The sequence below is a fragment of the Crinia signifera genome, chromosome 11 (genome assembly GCF_055691185.1).
Source record: "Crinia signifera chromosome 11, ASM5569118v1, whole genome shotgun sequence".
NCBI lineage: Eukaryota > Metazoa > Chordata > Amphibia > Anura > Myobatrachidae > Crinia > Crinia signifera.
The window spans coordinates 95,033,910-95,053,825 of NC_139227.1; the positions used below are offsets into that span (position 1 = coordinate 95,033,910).

At 48.8% G+C, this 19,916-nt stretch overlaps 1 protein-coding gene across 4 annotated transcripts in view; it reads right to left on the reverse strand.

The window, feature by feature from the left end:
* The window catches only part of TP53I11 (tumor protein p53 inducible protein 11), a 41,768-nt gene that overhangs the window by 18,083 nt on the left and 3,769 nt on the right, over positions 1-19,916 (reverse strand). Inside the window, exon 1 of one of the 4 annotated variants that reach the window (XM_083163691.1) lies at positions 19,718-19,872. The exons of 1 other annotated variant lie outside the window; for it this stretch is intronic. In XM_083163691.1, the coding sequence (XP_083019817.1) occupies positions 19,718-19,725 (8 nt within the window). In that variant the 5' untranslated portion in view covers positions 19,726-19,872. Of the gene's footprint in view, positions 1-12,846; positions 13,121-19,717; positions 19,873-19,916 lie in introns of those variants that run through there. 2 more of the 4 variants (XM_083163690.1, XM_083163693.1) reach the window with 2 other exon arrangements.

Sequence of the window (19,916 nt, forward strand, 5' to 3'; positions counted from 1 at the left end):
ACCTGTACCTTGTTTTTTTTTTTTTTTTTATAAACGTTTTATTGTAGTTTTTTTTGAAAATAGAGAAAACAAAACAAATAATAATAAAATACAAATACAGGTAAACTGTTACATCAGAAGAGGTCTCCGGCATGCATTGTACACAGTCTCCGGTCTGCTCATCTCGCAAACTATGAATATAAATTACTAAAGCATAACTTGTCGGTAGTAGACAATGCCACCGTAGAAAGTTTTGAGACTAATACAGGTCTAACTAGGACGGAGAGATGGAAAAGTAACTCAGGGGTGGCCACGTATGTGGTACCCTACCGTGTAACGGTGGTTCATTTCCCGCCGTTATTTCAAATTGGACTTTTCTCCCAACATAACATAACGTTGGCCATAAACCGCCAACTGAACAATTAAACACATACGAACAAAGAGGGGAGGAAGGGGAAAAAGGGGGGTGGGAGGACAAGGAAGGGAAGATGACAAGTAAATGAGACAATACAGCATTCACTATGAGATAAAGAAAAAAAAAGGGGGGGGGGGGGGGGGATTCAGAGTGCGATTAATACTATGTAATCTGGCGTAGCATGATCCAAGTGGTATTTTCGAAAATCTTCTGAATGGAAGACTGTATTTCTGGGTCTAAAGATTGAATAAAGAAGTCCCACTTAGCATAGAAACGAATCACACCTTTCTCAATGTCATGTAAGGATGCCTGACGTTCATAATACATGATTTTCAGTAATGAGTGTTTCAACTCCGTAAGCGACGGGGTAACCCTGTGGATCCAGTGGGTCAGGATCAGTTTTTTAGACTGGACCAGTATCAAGCTAAGAAGTGGTATTATCCTTTTTTTATGCGGTCCAAGTGTCCAATTTTTAAAGTTAAGGAAAAGGATGGGGATGGGATCATATGTGATTTGCAGGTTAAATAAGGTATTCAGGAAACCCAGGACTTTCCTCCAGAAAATTCTAATTTTGCCGCATTCCCAAAAATTATGGAAAAGGGTGGCCCCTATTATCTTGCATTTAGGACAGAGACCCAGATCTCCCGGAACAAAGTGGCTCCTTTGTCGCTGTGATACATAGGCCCTGTTAAGGAATTTCAAGTGGGTTTCCTGAAGAGAAGCAGACTGCAAGTGTTTGAGAGTTGTGGGGATATTTTTTAGTAATGATTGGGTCGGTGGGAGTGAGGGGATATCAGTTTTCCACTTAATTTCCAACATTTGGAGGAGCTTGTCTCTTGGGAGTATAATGAGTGACTGATATAGATTTCTTATTCTATAGTCCAGGACGTTGTGTGGGGCTAGTAGACTAAGGATAGGATCTGTGGTGACTGGGGATGTAAAGGGTGGGGGTAAAGACTGGGCATAGTGACGGGCTTGCAGATACATAAAGAATTGGGATCGCGGGAGATGGAATTTGTTGGCCAGTTCTGTGAAAGAGAGAATTTTTCCACCTGGGTCAAAAACGTTGCAGATAGCTGCAATGCCCTTCTGACGCCACTCCAGAAATAAGTGATTATTTAGACCTGGGGCAAAGGACGGGTTGCCCCAGAACGTAGCGTGGGGGCTACTAGTTGGGTTCCTAGCAAATCTTTTATGGATGGTGATCCACATTGTGTATGTTTCTTTGAAAAGGAGGTTGTCTTTTATAACGCTTGGAAGCTTGGTGCGTGGGGTATGGAGCAAGGCTGCTGGAGCAAAAGGGTGGAAGAGGGCACGTTCCAGGTTCTCATTGGTGTATAACGACTTGTTCAGAAGCCAATCTGTGGCGTATCTGAAGTGGGCGGCTTGGGAGAAGTTTTGCGCTTGGGGTAAGGCAAATCCCCCCTCAGCTTTAGGAAGGAATAGCCTGGTAAGGGGCATTCTTGGTTTTTTCCCCATCCAAATAAATTTATTGACCATAGTATTATAACGGGAAAGATCTGCTTTAGTGAGGGCGAGGGGGAGCATTTGCAGCAGGTAAGACAGTTTAGGGAAAATTGCACTTTTGATCACCGTGATTCGGCCACACCTGTACCTTGTTAAAACCCTTCATATATTTGAAAGTTTCTATCATGTCCCCCCTTTCCCTTCTCTGCTCTAAAGTATACATATTAAGATCTTTAAGTCTTTCCTGGTACGTTTTGTGATGTAGGCCATGCACCATTTTAGTTGCTCTTCTTTGTACAGTCTCTAATGTATTTATATTCTTCTGAAGATATGGTCTCCAGAACTGGACTACAGAGAGCGTATCAGTCACATCAGTCCCTGCCCCACACTATATTCCTTATCACATGTACACACACACACATTACAGAGAGCGTACCAGTGTCACCAGCCCCTGCCCCATTGCTGCTTACACTCTATATTCCCTATCACATGTACACATCAGCCCCTTCCCCAGAGACTGATGTGATTGATACGACATGTACACACACATTACAGAGAGCGTTTCATTCACATCAGCCACTGCCCCAGTGGTGCTTACACTCTATATTCCCTACCACATGTACACATACAGTACATCAATCAGTGCAGTCCTCTCTGTATACAGCCTCGGTCACACGCAGTATACAGGTGTCACACATCAATCAGTGCAGTCTGCTCCATATACAGCCTCAGTTACACGCAGTATACAGGCGTCACATATCACATCACTCAGCGCAGTCTGCTCCATATACAGCCTCAGTTACACACAGTATACAGGCGTCACATATCACATCACTCAGTGCAGTCCTCTCCGTATACAGCCTCGGTCACACGCGATATACAGGCGTCACATATCACATCACTCAGTGCAGTCCTCTCCGTATACAGCCTCGGTCACACGCAGTATACAGGCGTCACACATCACTCAGCGCAGTCTGCTCCGTATACAGCCTCAGTCACACGCAGTATACAGGCGTCACATATCACATCACTCAGCGCAGTCTGCTCCATATACAGCCTCAGTTACACGCAGTATACAAGCGTCACATATCACATCACTCAGTGCAGTCCTCTCCGTATACAGCCTCGGTCACACGCAGTATACAGGCGTCACACATCACATCACTCAGCACAGTCTGCTCCGTATACAGCCTCAGTCACACGCAGTATACAGGTGTCACATATCACATCACTCAGCGCAGTCTGCTACGTATACAGCCTCAGTCACACGCGGTATACAGGTGTCACATATCACATCACTCAGCGCAGTCTGCTACGTATACAGCCTCAGTCACACGCGGTATACAGGTGTCACATATCACTCAGCGCAGTCTGCTCCGTATACAGCCTCAGTCACACGCAGTATACAGGCGTTCCATATCACATCACTCAGCACAGTCTGCTACGTATACAGCCTCAGTCACACGCGGTATACAGGTGTTACATATCACATCACTCAGCACAGTCTGCTACGTATACAGCCTCAGTCACACGCGGTATACAGGTGTCACATATCACATCACTCAGCGCAGTCTGCTACGTATACAGCCTCAATCACACGCGGTATACAGGTGTCACATATCACATCACTCAGCGCAGTCTGCTCCGTATACAGCCTCAGTCACACATAGTATACAGGTGTCACATATCACATCACTCAGTGCAGTCTGCTCTGTATACAGCCTTGGTCACACGCGATATACAGGTGTCACATATCCCATCACTCAGTGCAGTCTGCTCTGTATACAGCCTCGGTCACATGCAGTATACAGGTGTCACATATCACATCACTCAGCGCAGTCTCCTGGTGCATCCTTGCATTGCGTTGTGATTAAGATACTTTCTCTGCAAGTTGCCCAACGTTAGCAGGGCACCGAAGTTCCTAGTGGATCACTTCCACCAGGCATCTCGTGCTGTGTGGCATATTATAGGATGCATAATACTGGGCATAAACAGAATTGCTAGCAAAAACAAATTGCCAGAAACAAGGGTGTAAATGGGAGACATGATGGGATGTTATGGATATGATATACTAATTCACAGAGAGAGATAAAATACCAGCCAATCAGCTTCTGGCAGGTTGGTACTCTCTCCATAACTCAGAGTTACTTTGTTCAAAAGTTACTGCTTGGTAAAATGATGTAAAAAGAGTTTACTATCATGAAACGACTATAAATACTCTATCAGGCGCTATTCCTCTATATACCCCCCCGAGCTAAAGGCACCTTTATCTCAGGGGATCTGCATGACAATAGCCTGTATATCCCTCCACACATCTGAGCAGCAGCAGGAGCTAAATAATCTGTCCTGTGCATAATCCCAATCCATTACCCATCACCACCCACGTCCCGCACTTGGCAGCATAATCATCATTACTTAGTCTCTCATCCAAATCACATTATTAATCCTTGGACGGACCGGCCACTATTAATACACAAGCAATTAAAACATATACAGTATGCCCTACAGCCTCCCCAAGCTGCTGCCACCAAGCTGCCAATGTAAACAGTGGTCTGTAATACGGAAGGAGGCTTATAATGGGCACGCTACCCGCACACAGAGTTCCCAGCGCTTAGCCCCAGCAGCTGACAGTTATCTGATTGGCAGAGTGTGACCTCGCTAGCAGCAGGTTAGATACTAGCGGTGTAAGGCAACCTGGGACTTGTAGTCTAGTGAATGCTACATACTGTGTATCCATAACCACTGTAGCCATCTGTATCTGTCATGGTCTCTTCCGCAGTGCTGCTCCTTGTTACTTATTCAGGAATGTTCTGGGCACGTGCGTCGCGTGTGCCGGAGACCTACACTAAAGGCTAATTAGACTCCCTTCAATGCTCAGCCTTACAGCCCTGCATAATTAGGCAGCGTGCCACGGGCGCCCCCCCCCCCACATTGCTGGAAGATGCCAGCGGCCGGCACAGACCTAAGGCATAACTACGTTGCCAGAAGAGTCCTCTAATACAGGATGCCAGTTTTCAGCACTGCCAGTTTAATAATGCCAGCAGGTAATTATTCATTAACTTTACATATCATATAGGGTTTATGAATGTCTGCTCAGTTACCAATTTATAACTGTGCCATAAGGAAAGCTTCCGAATATAAAATAGGAAATATTCCATAAACCATAGGTAGGAGAGTACCTTTACATGTCCCTAATTAGGGAAATTAGAATGGAAGCTCTGATGAGCAGGTCCCTCCGCCCTCCTGATCTTCCCTGGCACACACCAGTGACTCGCCCATACATAGGGCACAGGATCACCTTCTTCCAGATGGATTTCTACCCACTATTCAGCGAGTTGCCCATCTGTCCTGCCCAGTCTGCGGTGTAATGCTGCCCATACACTTGTGAGATATTGTATACAATCATTCGATTTCGACCAATTCTGGCCGATAAATGGAATGATTGTATGCATTTTTAAGGCACTTTTCGATGCGATGCGTTGGCACGCCGTTGAATGTCGCGATGACAGATATTATGTGCTGCACATAATATCTATCGAATTGTAGGAGCAGTCGCATGTGGTTTTAAACCACATGCAATTGCTCAAATACAATCCTGGGGTGGGGGGCGGAGGGGACGCATTCAGCGGTGTGGGGTTTGGGGAGAGGGGGCCCTAAGGACCGCTGGTGGTGTACCTGCGTCTCGTATCAGGGGGTGGCGGAGTAGTGTAGCGCTTGCGGGAGTCAATGGTGGCGGGAGAATTGTTTAAAATACTGGGCTGCCCTGTAATTAGTTGAGAGCTCAGCCAATCACAGGGCAACCCAGTGTTTTAAACAAATCTTCTGCCACCGCTGACTCCTGCCGCCCGCTAGCGCTACACTACTCCGCTGCCCCCCGCCCGCCCTCTTCCAGCACCCGATGTGCCATCGGAAGATGGCATTCGACATCGGGTGCTGACTTTTGCACGCAAAAATGTGATCGGAGTCGATGGACATTGTACTTTGATGTTGCATCGAATCCCATCGCATAAGTGTATGGGCAGCATAAAACAGATGTATTGTACTTCTGCTATGGCATGCCATTGTGTATTGTACTTGATACCATGTACGTGTGAGAAGCTTTTACAGGTTTTCCCTATTCTGTGGTCCCTATTAAATAAGTTATTAAGAACAATAATATCACATAATAATCTACAGAAGCACCAGACTAAATCACACTGCTGAACCTGGGCTACTCCCGGGAAAAACCCAGGTCCAGTGTCCCAGAATCCTCTCCTGGCTAACTTCCTGGGTTGGTCTGGGAAGGACGCAGGTTACCCGGTACAGTAAACCCAGGTCATTGGAGCAGAGTGAGAGCGGTGTTTTAGACATTTTGGAGATGTCGTCTACAGGTAGCGGCAGATAATATCCCGGGTCCAGCCAGTGGTGCCAACTAGTTTCAACCGCTGTGACACAGCTGTAAACCCGTGTTCTGCCACCATGGTCGGACCTCGGAATGTGGTGTGAAAGGGGTGTGATAATTCACAATCATCCAATTCAATAACACATTCCATACCTCGTATTAAACACATTTCAGAAAATGGTTTAAAAGCAAATAAATTATAAGGAATGCCGCAGGTAGGACCTTAGCCTGTATGGTTAACAGGAGCATTAAAATCCAACAGGGATATAACTGTGTGGTTCCGGCGAAGGGGCTGGAGGCACCGACATGTATGTACAGTACTGAGCAGAACAAGGCAGGAGGTGTACCGGGGAGTAAGCGCGACGGATGGACGCGCTCTTCTCAGAGAACAGTATGACAGATGCTGAACATAATCAGGCCTCATTTGCTGGAAGAAATCTAACAATAAACGTCACTTTTACCCAACGCTGCTACATTTAAAACGCATTAGCTTTCCGGCCTGACATGCTGCTTCTACCAGAGTGAGAATAAATGACGGTCTGCTGCACACAGCAAAGGTTACAGAGGAAATAACAGCTCAGAGATGGGATGTAACACAGGACATTGTTTCCTGGCTGCAGATCTACCGTCTAGACATTCTGGTACAGAACAGGTTAATGCGTTCAGGACTTGACAAAAGTCTAGTTAAAGCGAACACGGGAATTGCAGAAGACTCATTTTTTGTAAGATCTAAAAAAAGAATCCACTTAATTAAGGCTTTAATTGCTTTTTATCACTATCCCCTCCCTCGCTACTGGATAGCAGCTCTGTAACTACAGAGCACCATATGAAAAGGAATCCTGAGCATATTGCCAGCGGTGAGGCCTATGAAGACAAGAGCTCCCCCTGGTGGCAGGTCAGATATAGTCGGCAACTCCACTGTCATGGATAAGTACAAAATTCTGGCAGATTAGCAGGCTCTTAGAATTTTTAAGTCACCCCTTGTCGTCGCCTTACGGTCTCCACCCTGCAGCCCAATCCTAGTCCTAGGGCCAAACACTAACCCCAACACGAGTACTCATCTGCGGGCCAGGATTTTGACCACATTCCCCCCCAGTCACATTGGGCAATTGTATGAAGAACATTTATCTCAGCTAAAGTTTCACCATTTGTTCTTGACTGTAGTGTTCATTCTAGCACCCACTATCTTTGAAAACCCATGCAGTTCTTGTTCCCTGCCTGGGGTGTCACTGTCTGCTGTGGTGTTCCTAGCACAGGTCTGGTTTGCATATCAGAGCTGATATACAGACCACACTGTGCTAGAAGCACTACAGCAGGCAGTGACACCCCAGGCAGGGAAGAGGAACTGCATGGGTTTTCAAAGATACCGGGTGCTAGAATGAACACTAGACTGTATGAGTGGGGGAACATGTATAAGCCAGCATTTAGTTATCCCGTACCTCCCTGGAGTATTATTGCCATGGCAACCAAGCAGACTTGGTGAGGCTTTATTCACAAATGTTGCCGCCATTTTTTAGATCTGCGTATTACTCTATAGACGCCGTCGAGTGTGACAGCGATTATTTTTATCCTCCTTTATTTATATGGCGCCACAAGGGTTCCGCAGCACCCAATTACAGAGTACACATAATTAAACAGGAAAAACAGTGACTTACAGTTGAAGACAATATAGCACAAATACAGGGTAAATGATTATAGGAACATCAGCCTATTGCTGCAACATAAGTATCCAGGTGGCAGAAAACAGCATGCTTTGGTGCAGTCAAAGACACCAGGACGACCCGCTCACGATGCACATCGTGAGCGGGTCTTCGGTGTTTCTTCGGACCCGCTCAAGATGTGCACCGTGAGCGGGTCCGATCCGATGGCGACCCGCACCCGGGAGTATGGTCGTTTCCAGGTAGGATCTGAATAACGACCGACCATGTGGTCCGATCGGTATCGGACCACACCAGGACAGAAAAGGGCCCAATCACCACACGATCTACATCCAATCGGTCGGAATTGGATCTAGATTGATGGGATCTGACCCTTGTCGCACTGGTGTGTACCCAGCATTAGAAAGGATAAGCACATGAGGTAAAAGGTCCCTACTCGTGAGAGCTTACATTCTAAAAGAGGAGGGGCAGACAGACAGGAGTGACACAGGAGGGGTAGACAGAGCGGGGAACAAAAAGGGGGTCTTAAGATCCTGTTTCAAGTTCTGTATAGAAGTGGAGAGTCTGAGGAGGAGAGGTAGAGAATTCCAGAGTAAGGGAGCAGCACGTGATAAATCTTGGAGGTAGGAGGGAGGAGGTAATAAGTCGGCAGGAGAGCCGACGGGTGTTGACCAAGCGAAGAGGACGAGTGGGAGTGTAAAGAGATATAAGGTCAGAGATGTAAATGGCAGTGGAGTGGGTGAGGGCTTTGTAAGTGAGTGTGAGAAGTTTGAATTGCAATCTTTCTGGCTTATGGCGGCGCTCTGCAGTCGCGAATATCTATCGGTTCCTGGGCTAGGGCAACGCTCGCCTGTACTCTCCACATGAGATATAGGTACAACCATGTCGCCACATGCTGTGATGAGCGCAGTAAGTACTTCTAGGTGTCAGGACCCATCAATATGACCTGAAAATAAGGCCAAGTGGGACAAAGAATTGTGCAAAGACCATTTCCATGGACGCTGACGCTACAGTAAGCAAACAAACATACAAATTCTGTTATGGTAGAAAGTCTCCATTTTCGGTCTCGTTGAACCGCAGAAAGATGAAGCCGGCAGTGGCGTGATGAGAAAGCTGGCGTCAGGGAGAGACCATGTTTCCACACACACACACACACGGAGTGCGGCAGCGTCTCCCCCAGCCCCCCGCTCCCTGGCCACTGAGACACACAGGCACCATCTGTTCCACTGTATACACACGGACAAACGCAGGAGACAGTGGTAGACTGTAATGTACGGTGAACATTCAGCCTGGGGAGAGATTATTCCATTGCTACAGGAAGTGTAGCCCTCGCCAGCAGTAATCTACACACGCTGCATGCTTACACTCTAGCCAAGTTCTAAGCATTAACAAAAAAGTAGGCCACGCCATCCTACATTCCCATCGCTGGGTACAATCTATCCAGCAAAAAAAATAAAAAAAAAAAAAATTTTCCTGCAAATTTGCCATGAGAGTGCAGGCTATCTGGACACCAGTAGCCAGTGACATCAGAGAGAATGTAGTCACTAGGAACCTGTTACATCACTGTGCAACCTACTCAGTTACTAAGAACCAATGACATCACTGAATGTGCCCTATCCGGTCACTAGGAGCTAGTGACATCACTGAGAGTGCAACCTCTCCCGTCACTAAAAGCCAGTGACATCACTGAGAATGCAGCCTATCCAATCACTAAGCGTTAGTGATATCACAGAGAATGTGACTTCACCAGTCAGTAAAGTCCCTGTAGCCTTGATGTCTCATTGATGTCCCTATTTCAGCCTTCTCTCTAGCAAGAGACAGCTGTAACTTTATCAGAAGCAGCAGCTGCCATGTATTCAACCAATAGAACACATTAAAAATGAAAAAAGCTAAATCCTGTTTTGGTTTTACCAAGCAGTACCATTTAATGAACGAAGCGGCAAGAATAGATCAAAACATTTACTGAAAATTACTTTCATACCAAGTGAAGTCAGCGTTACAGGGGCGGTGGGGGGGGGGGGGGGGGGGTTGCGACAGCAGAACAAATGAAGAGCAAGGCATCAGCATTTCAAGTGTGAATATAAATAACAGATAAAAATGGCACAAGAGAGACAGATTGTGTTGTGGGTTATGAGGGGGGCGCCCTCCAATCACACTGTGTAATTAGCATCTGTGATTCTTCAGGAAAGTGCGCAGCTACACAAGAGACCTCATTATCATAATCCCAGCTCTGCAAAAACAAAAACAAAATTCATTTTGTATTTTTTTCATTTGTGCATCCGGTAATGCCAATGTTGGCGGAAAGGATAATGTCACCCGTCCCATCTCACTGCTATTCTGGATACATACGAAGCGGCTATTATCATTTCTGGGGTATAAAGTCTCTGTAACAGATTTCTGCAATGAAATACAACGGGCCTTGTCTACTAAGCAGTATTATATCACAATGCCCCCTGCGGGTACAGCGCATCGTCACATATGCAGCAGCGCTGGTGTGTGCGCTAAATCCACATTCCAGAATATCAGTAACAGAAGGAAATTAGGGATGGGACATAGAAAGAAAACATCGGTCAAATTATGTTTTTCAACATTGGTTGCAAAACATCATTTAGACCTAAACATTGGTACTGTGAACCCGATGTTTCGATATTTTTTTAAATAAACTGGTTCCTCTTCCCTGCCTGGAGTGTCGCTGTCTGCTGTAGTGCTTCTAGCACAGTGTGGTCTGTATATCAACACTGATATGCAAACCAGACCTGTGCGACAGTGACTCACAAACAGCACCAGTTGCAGTGACGCAGAGGTGGGGCTGTCCTGTGTGCTGCTGCTGAATGGCTGGCCAGACTGTCTTTCACTGTCAGCTACCACCCACAGTAGCAGCACACAGCCACACACACACATATGAAAGCCCAGCCAGCAGTGATACTGTCATGTTTGTTAATGTTTTTTTTTTTATCAGTCTCTTAAGTTTTTAATGAATATAAATCAAGGAGAGAGTGAGCTGGCTGCAAAGCATTGAAAGCAGCACACATTGACACACAAAACAAAAAACATTGGAAGATTGAGAAAAACATTGGGGGAGAAATCTAGCGATGTAGATGAAACATTGGATCCTCAACATTGCAGGGTTAAACATCGAACATTGGAACCATAAATCCGATGTTACCGATGAAACATCATATGATTACCCATCCCTAAAGGAAATGAATATATCGCAGATGCACAAAGACACCGTTATAATCCATATAACTAAACTCGCAGCATGGCAGCTAGAGAGGTATCATTCTTCCGTTACAGTTTCTATCAGCTTATTAGGACTACGAGTCTGTGCTGAGGCCTAGAACACGCTCCCCAAGTTCCCATAACACGCTGCAGAAGCTGAATAAATGGTTTAGCACAATCCTGTAAATGCTTCGCAGCCAAGGCAATCGCTGAGAAATAACAGCCCACACCACACCTGGTTATTATCTAGGTCCCGTCTCCTTCCATACATACAGCTTACAAGCGTGACCAGGGAGTGGAATCGGGAACTACAGCGCTCAATCCCACATATACAATGTCTTCCTCTCACAGAATATTATTGTGCAGCCTTTCTGCGGCCATGTTTTCCAGATGCACCCGGGTTAGGAGGAGAAAGCAGCAGGCCCCAGTCCCTAGCTGACCTAATAACACAATCTCCAGGGGCAATGGAGTTATCTGCCGCTGGGCTCCTGCTGCCAAGGCAGAACCTCTCCTCCCCTATTAGTTTATATCAGATAATGAAAGCCATTGATATCCCTTCTATAGCTGAGTTCTGAAATATATGTGTCCTCTCTCTCTCTCTATATGTGTGTATGTATTAAACACAAATATATCAGAACAGACACATATAATATAAGAGTGTGTGTGTATGTGTGGCGGGGGGGGGGGAGCACCAATATATATCTTGCCTCCGGGCAACTGTGCGTCCAGCATCTGCTTCAGAGGTGAGAGTAACGCAAAGGAGCAAGTAAGTTTGCACCTGGAAAAAGCCCAGCTGCATAGTAAGTGGGGCAGAAGTAACCGTGCACAGGTGCGACATGTGATTAGCCCAAACTCCCATCTAAACCGCAGTGCGAGAATAAAGCATTTGTTGGCTGCACGCAATAGCAGCTGGTATTTACCCTGCATGCACAACAACGTCTGCATTTGCCCCTTTCGCAGCATTGTCTGTCCAGGTGCCCAGGTATCCCCTCTTTGTTTCCCTCCCACTTCAGACCCTATACGGGGGGGTGCTGGGAGCACAAAGCCTCATACAGACATTCCAGAACGCCCATGTAACAATTCTGATGGGAAGCTTTGTATTGTGTAAACTTTCTGGAAGGAAACAGCTGATAAGAGGACAGAAGCATAGATAACAGGATTCTGCCCATTAAACAATCACATGACATTGTACTACTTGTATGCTAGTGACACCAACCCTACAGCATGAACCATTGTCTGTATACCGCCTGGCGATTCCTACCAGCGCTGCTTGTGTGTTGTCACGGGTAACTACATGACCTGCGGTAACCTCACACTGCTAATACGGAGCATCACTCTCACATCGGCATCAATGTACACACCAGAGGAGCCAATCCTGCCGACACAGCTAGATGACGCAGAAGAAAGAGGGGAACCGTATGCTAGACAGTTTGGGGTGCTGCAGTAGTGTCCGGAGCTAGAGATACGTTATTGGAGAACGTAGCTAACAAACGTGATATATTTTCAAAACAGGCCTACTCTGGCCTGAGAAAGAAAGCTGCCGACGCAATGTGATGACACACAGAAGAGAATTTGGTGCCAATATATGAACATGGGCATACACAAAGATTCTAGAGACTGTGGTGTGAGGTACACCCCCTCCTCCTGTCTCTATAACATCCTTTCCCTGTACCCCCCCCCCCCCCCCCATTCACACCAGCAGATGCAAACGCTCCGATACTCACGGAAACAGAAATCGTACGCTTGGCAGACAGCGGTACCGCACTAATTCCGTCTTCACAGAAACATTGGCTCACACTTACGTAGAGACATACGCAGCAGCACAGAGATACACAAACAGCCTCTGTCTGGTTAACCCTTCTCTCCCCAGAAGCCCGGTCGCTCTGGGCCACGTAGACACACGCATGGGAAGTTTGTGCCTGCACAGAGCGAGTCACCAGCAGGGCAGGATTTCCTCCAGTCAGACCATGTCATACAGCAACTTGTTTTTCTGACCTCGGTATGTAATTCAGCTGCACTGGTTTAGTGGATAGAAAGTGCAGCACGTGTGTCAGGAGTCTGCGGAGATTATGTAATAGCTGGGAGACATGCAGATTAACGGGCTGCTTCTGGGAAGGGAGGAAAGCAGTGACAGCGGCAGCAGCAACAGTGACAGCAGCGACAGTGACAGCAGCAGCAGCGACAGCAGCAGCAGCGACAGCGACAGCAGCAGCAGCGACAGCGACAGCAGCAGCAGCAACAGTGACAGCAGCAGCAGCAACAGTGACAGCAGCAGCAGCAACAGTGACAGCAGCGACAGTGACAGCAGCGACAGCAGCAGCAACTGTGACAGCAGCAGCGACAGTGACAGCAGCAGCAGCGACAGTGACAGCAGCGACAGTGACAGCAGCAGCAGCGACAGCAGCGACAGCAGCAGCAGCGACAGTGACGACAGCGACAGCAGCGACAGTGACAGCAGCGACAGTGACAGCAGCGACAGCAGCAGCAACTGTGACAGCAACAGCAACTGTGACAGCAACAGCAACTGTGACAGCAACAGCAGCAGCAACTGCAACAGCAACTGTGACAGCAGCAGCAACTGTGACAGCAGCAGCAACTGTGACAGCAGCAGCAACTGTGACAGCAGCAGCAGCAGCAACTGTGACAGCAGCAGCAACTGTGACAGCAACAGCAGCAGCAACTGTGACAGCAACAGCAGCAGCAACTGCGACAGCAACAGCAGCAGCAACAGCAGCAGCAACTGTGACAGCAACAGCAGCAGCAACTGTGACAGCAACAGCAGCAGCAACTGTGACAGCAACAGCAGCAGCAACTGTGACAGCAACAGCAGCAGCAACTGTGACAGCAACAGCAGCAGCAACTGTGACAGCAACAGCAGCAGCAACTGTGACAGCAACAGCAGCAGCAGCAACAACTGTGACAGCAGCAGCAGCAACAACTGTGACAGCAGCAGCAGCAACTGTGACAGCAGCAGCAGCAACTGTGACAGCAGCAGCAGCAACTGTGACAGCAGCAGCAGCAACTGTGACAGCAGCAGCAGCAACTGTGACAGCAGCAGCAGCAACTGTGACAGCAGCAGCAGCAACTGTGACAGCAGCAGCAGCAACTGTGACAGCAGCAGCAGCAACTGTGACAGCAGCAGCAGCAACTGTGACAGCAGCAGCAGCAACTGTGACAGCAGCAGCAGCAACTGTGACAGCAGCAGCAGCAACTGTGACAGCAGCAGCAGCAACTGTGACAGCAGCAGCAGCAACTGTGACAGCAGCAGCAGCAACTGTGACAGCAGCAGCAGCAACTGTGACAGCAGCAGCAGCAACTGTGACAGCAGCAGCAGCAACTGTGACAGCAGCAACACAAACACTGGCAGCAGCAACACAAACACTGGCAGCAGCAACACAAACACTGGCAGCAAGTAACCACCAGCAAGTAACTTTGCACTTTGGGAAACCTTGTTGTGCTGCAGGTGGAGCAGGTACAGAACATGCAGAGATTTACAGTTGGATGGGCCGTGTACAAACTCTACATTACATGCATAACATACAAATGTATGTGTACAACTTGTGTTGTCTACCTTGGTATCTGCCCAAAACACAGGCATAGGGATGGATTTACCAAGGCTTGGAGAGAGATAAAGTACTGACCAATCAGCTTCAGTTAAAAATGATAGGAGCTGATTGGATGGTACTCTATGTCTCTCCAAGCATTGATAAATCTCACCAATAACCACTAAGGCCTTCTAAGTGCTGAACACCGCCCCCCCCCACAGACCCCATGTGTACCCCAGACCACCACTACCTTCCCCCCAGACCAACAGTAAACACAGAATCAGCTAGGATGAAGGCCTGCGGGGCCCTCTGTACACCACCAATAGCCCAGCATCTCCTACACACAGCGGAAGCTGCAATTTACAAGGCAGTCCTCACAAGACTACATGCTATTAATCCATTAGCAATTAGTCACGTCCCTGAGGCATGAGGCAGGAAGTGCCTCACAAGGGCACCCCCGTACCTGTTCTAACTTCCTCACTTATTTCTCCCGGAGAAGCGCAGTTACATATCGCCTTGTGACTGTACATGCTGGAATATTACCAGTCCTGTCTGCAGCCAAAATGGGAGACAAGGAGAACACAAGCCAAGAATGCTTCAGGACTACAAAGTCAACACCAACGCCACCTGGGGTGAACCGTAACAAATGTTCGCTTTGATGTGTACAAACTGGTCTTTCTGGAGCAGGCACGTCGCCATGATAAACGACATCTCTCGCCTAAGTCTATTTGCTGTAAGCATCCACACGCCAACAGCTCTGCCCGCACGTCCTAAGCTACATGTGCATGTAAGCTCTGACAAGCAGGGCCCTCCTCCCTCATGTGCTTCTGCTACTCGTTCTGGTAAACAGCGCGTTACTAGCTAGACAGATGAGGCTCACTCACAAACATACAGCCATACACGGGAATCGGTATCCCTGACAACGGCGGGAACAGCATGCGTGCCCAGTTCCGCCGACACTCCACGTCCATTAAGTGCTGACGGATAGAAGTGGCTCGCTCGGCGGGAAATAACGGCATTTCACCTTCATGGCTGCGCAACGTTGCGGTAACCCCTGGATCCTGCATTACACCCGGCTGGATGAACGCAGCGTACTAATATGGATTACCGATATCTGATTGAGAGATGAAAAATACAATTAATTAAATGAAAAAATTGCGCAGACCAACAAACACCAAATTAAAGAAGCCAGTGACCAACTGGAGCATTCAGTAACCAGCAAGATCTAGAAACACAGAAGTATCAAATGAGAGAAATGCCCATAGCAACCAGCTTGTGTCATTTTGTATACTGTGCAAGATAAATGGGAGCTACAACCCGATTAGTTGCTATGGGCAACATCACTCTGTCTTGGAGGTTTGCTACATCACCCCTTGTAGAAGATTACACGGCGATGCCACTGAAGCATCTGTACGCCCGTTCGGACACTTGGCTGCGGCAATACAGATAAAGGTCGGTGGATGTCTCAGAAAGCAGCCCGGAACAAATGTCATAGAATTTATACGTGGAAGAAGGAGCCAATAAGAGCCAGGAGTCCGGGCGTAGGAGACACTGAGAGCTGAAGTGCCACTCAAGAGCCCCCAGCCACGTTCTATGCACCCTTACAGACATGAAAGACTCATCATTTGCAGTAATGGCCTCTTCCATTCATCATACAAGTGTCATCACTTTATATTACATGCCAATAGGTTTACCCCTGGCATCTTTCCTCTCAGACATCCATTGCGGATTCCCCGACTTTGTCCAGCAGTATCCCATATTCCTCCACTTACCGCCGGGCCCTAGAAGAGTGAATGGAGATGGCGGAATCAGTTTATCGAAAGTAAAAGCCATTTCCCATCGTGCTGAGACCAATCCTGTAACTAGGGACCGCAATTCGGAGAAGCTAGGTTATACAATGCGCATTTCCCTTCGGCGTGCGGCAGCCAGTGATGCAGAGCAGAGATATGGGCAGGGGCCGCTGAGCAGGTGATGTTTGCGGAATGCCAGCGATATACCAGTGAGCACTTATTGCTGCAATAATCAGCGATACAAAGCTAATGATGGACTATACGATAGCGCCCTTACCCACCGCCATTCAAAAGCCAGATCTTATACAGCTGGCATATCAGCTTGCTGCATAAGGTAACCATATGGTGACATGTTCAGTCTGGCGGAACCACTCGAAGGCTCATAAATAAACGATCGGTACGGGCAACTAAACCCCACTCATCCTCATCAAGCTCGGCCATTGCAAGTGCCAGGATGAGCCCATGAAGTCATCAATCACAGCAAGCTCACAGTGGAACGTGGTGGCCAACGCTGACCCAAGTCTGAAGAATAGTTCCAAAAGCTTCCAAAAAATGTATTTGCTATTTTGGATTTTATTGCACAAAGATACAGAGAGGATCATGGGACATATCGGCTGAGGGATGAAGTTATTTCTGGCTGCTCAGATTCTCCTTAACAACTGCGCTATGCGATACGGAGATGTTAGGCGGCCCTGGTGACGGGAATATGCAGCGGGGCGTCTGACAGGAGAAGATCCCAGGAGTGATGTGTGTACTGAGTCATTAGGATGATTAATGTGATGATTTGCAGCGTGCGCCCATTATATCTTATTGTTCAGAGAGAAAATCCAGCACATCCTCATGCCAAGAATAATGGGGCACACACAGGGGATTTTTGTCAATTTCTAAGCGATCTGACTAGATCTCTTAGATGTTAAGGAGAAATAGCTATGTATGCAGGGCCCCTGGCGACAGCGCCATCGCCTGACTAGATTTATACTGCATGCAGTATACAGTTAATCTGGTCATCGCCTGTGTTCTCTCTATTGAGAACACTGGCAGTGACATACCGCTCAGCACAGAGCTCCCATCGACCCATGTGTAAGAGCCCAACAGCGATCTACCGGTTACACATCTACAGGAATATCAGCCTACAGTGTTCTGTTACCAGGCACCCAATTCCCCCTGTCCTCTCCCTCTCACCTAGTATCTGGGTCCTGTCTCCAGTCATTGTCCCCCCACCCTCTCCCAGTATCAGGGTCCTTTTTCCAGTCTCTCCAGCTTCTCCCTCACCCAGTATCAGGGTCCTGTTCCCAATCTCCCTGACTTCTCCCTCTCCCAGTGTCAGGGTCCTGTTCCCAATCTCCCAGGCTTCTCCCTCTCCCAATGTCAGGGTCCTGTTCCCAGTCTCTCCAGCTTCTCCCTCACCCAGTATCAGGGTCCTGTTCCCGATCTCCCCGGCTTCTCCCTCTCTCAGAATCAGGGTCCTGTTCTCAGTGTCCCCGGCTTCTCCCGGTATTAGGTCCCTGTTCCCAGTCTCCCCAGCTTCTCCCTCTCCCAGTATGAGGGTCCTGTCCCCAGTCTCCCCGGCTTCTCCCTCTCCCAGTATGAGGGTCCTGTCCCCAGTCTCCCCGGCTTCTCCCTCTCCCAGTGTCAGGGTCCTGTTCCCAATCTCCCCGGCTTCTCCCTCTCCCAGTATCAGGGTCCTGTTCCCAGTCAACCCGACTTCTCCCTCTCCCAGTATCAGATGCCTGGTTCCCAGTCTCCCTCTCCCAGTATCAGATGCCCCGTTCCCAGTCTCCCTCTCCCAGTATCAGGGTCCTGTTCCCAGTCTCCTCAGCTTCTCCCTCTCCCAGTATCAGGGTCCTGTTCCCAGTCTCCCCGGCTTCTCCCTCTCTCAGAATCAGGGTCCTGTTCCCAGTCTCCCCGGCTTCTTCCTCTCTCAGAATCAGGGTCCTGTTCCCAGTCTCCCCGGCTTCTCCCTCTCCCAGTATCAGATGCCTGGTTCCCAGTCTCCCTCTCCCAGTATCAGATGCCCCGTTCCCAGTCTCCCTCTCCCAGTATCAGGGTCCTGTTCCCAGTCTCCTGGCTTCTCCCTCTCCCAGAATCAGGGTGCTGTTCCCAGTCTCCCCTGCCTTCGCCCTCTCCCAGTATCAGATGCCTGGTTCCCAGTCTCCCTCTCCCAGTATCAGATGCCCCGATCCCAGCCTCCCTCTCCCAGAATCAGGGTCCTGTTCCCAGTATCAGATGCCCTGATCCCAGTCTCCCTCTCCCAGTATCAGGGTCCTGTTCCCAGTCTCCTGGCTTCTCCCTCTCCCAGAATCAGGGTGCTGTTCCCAGTCTCCCCTGCCTTCGCCCTCTCCCAGTATCAGATGCCTGGTTCCCAGTCTCCCTCTCCCAGTATCAGATGCCCCGATCCCAGCCTCCCTCTCCTAGAATCAGGGTCCTGTTCCCAGTATCAGATGCCCCGATCCCAGTCTCCCTCTCCCAGAATCAGGGTCCTGTTCCCAGTCTCCCCTGCCTTCGCCCTCTCCCAGTATCAGATGCCCCGATCCCAGCCTCCCGATCCCAGAATCAGGGTCCTGTTCCCAGTATCAGATGCCCCGTTCCCAGTCTCCCTCTCCCAGAATCAGGGTCCTGTTCCCAGTATCAGATGCCCTGTTCCCAGTCTCCCTCTCCCAGAATCAGGGTCCTGTTCCCAGTATCAGATGCCCCGTTCCCAGTCTCCCTCTCCCAGTATCAGGGTCCTGTTCCCAGTCTACTGGCTTCTCCCTCTCCCAAGATCAGGGTGCTGTTCCCAGTCTCCCCTGCCTTCGCCCTCTCCCAGTATCAGATGCCTGGTTCCCAGTCTCCCTCTCCCAGTATCAGATGCCCCGATCCCAGCCTCCCTCTCCCAGAATCAGGGTCCTGTTCCCAGTATCAGATGCCCCGATCCCAGTCTCCCTCTCCCAGTATCAGGGTCCTGTTCCCAGTCTCCTGGCTTCTCCCTCTCCCAGAATCAGGGTCATGTTCCCAGTCTCCCCTGCCTTCGCCCTCTCCCAGTATCAGATGCCCCGATCCCAGCCTCCCGATCCCAGAATCAGGGTCCTGTTCCCAGTATCAGATGCCCCGATCCCAGCCTCCCGATCCCAGAATCAGGGTCCTGTTCCCAGTCTCCCCGGCTTCTTCCTCTACCAGAATCAGTGACTCATTAGCTGTCCATAAACACCATGATACAAGCTTGTCCCCAGGGTGCTTCACTTACCACTGATCACCGGACCTTTCTTTTTTGCTTCACTTACCAGCTCATTCAGCTGCTGGCGGAGGGGACGGGATTGCTGGGAGATGTGTGCACAGCACTGTGCTACCAGCTAGTGCAGACAAGCAGAGCGGAAGGTGTGGGATTGAAGACGTTCTGCAATAAGCAGCGTGCGGGGTGATATTATTCTGCACCTGGCACTCCGCTGACTGCTAACCCTTTCATGTGCACAATTATTTATA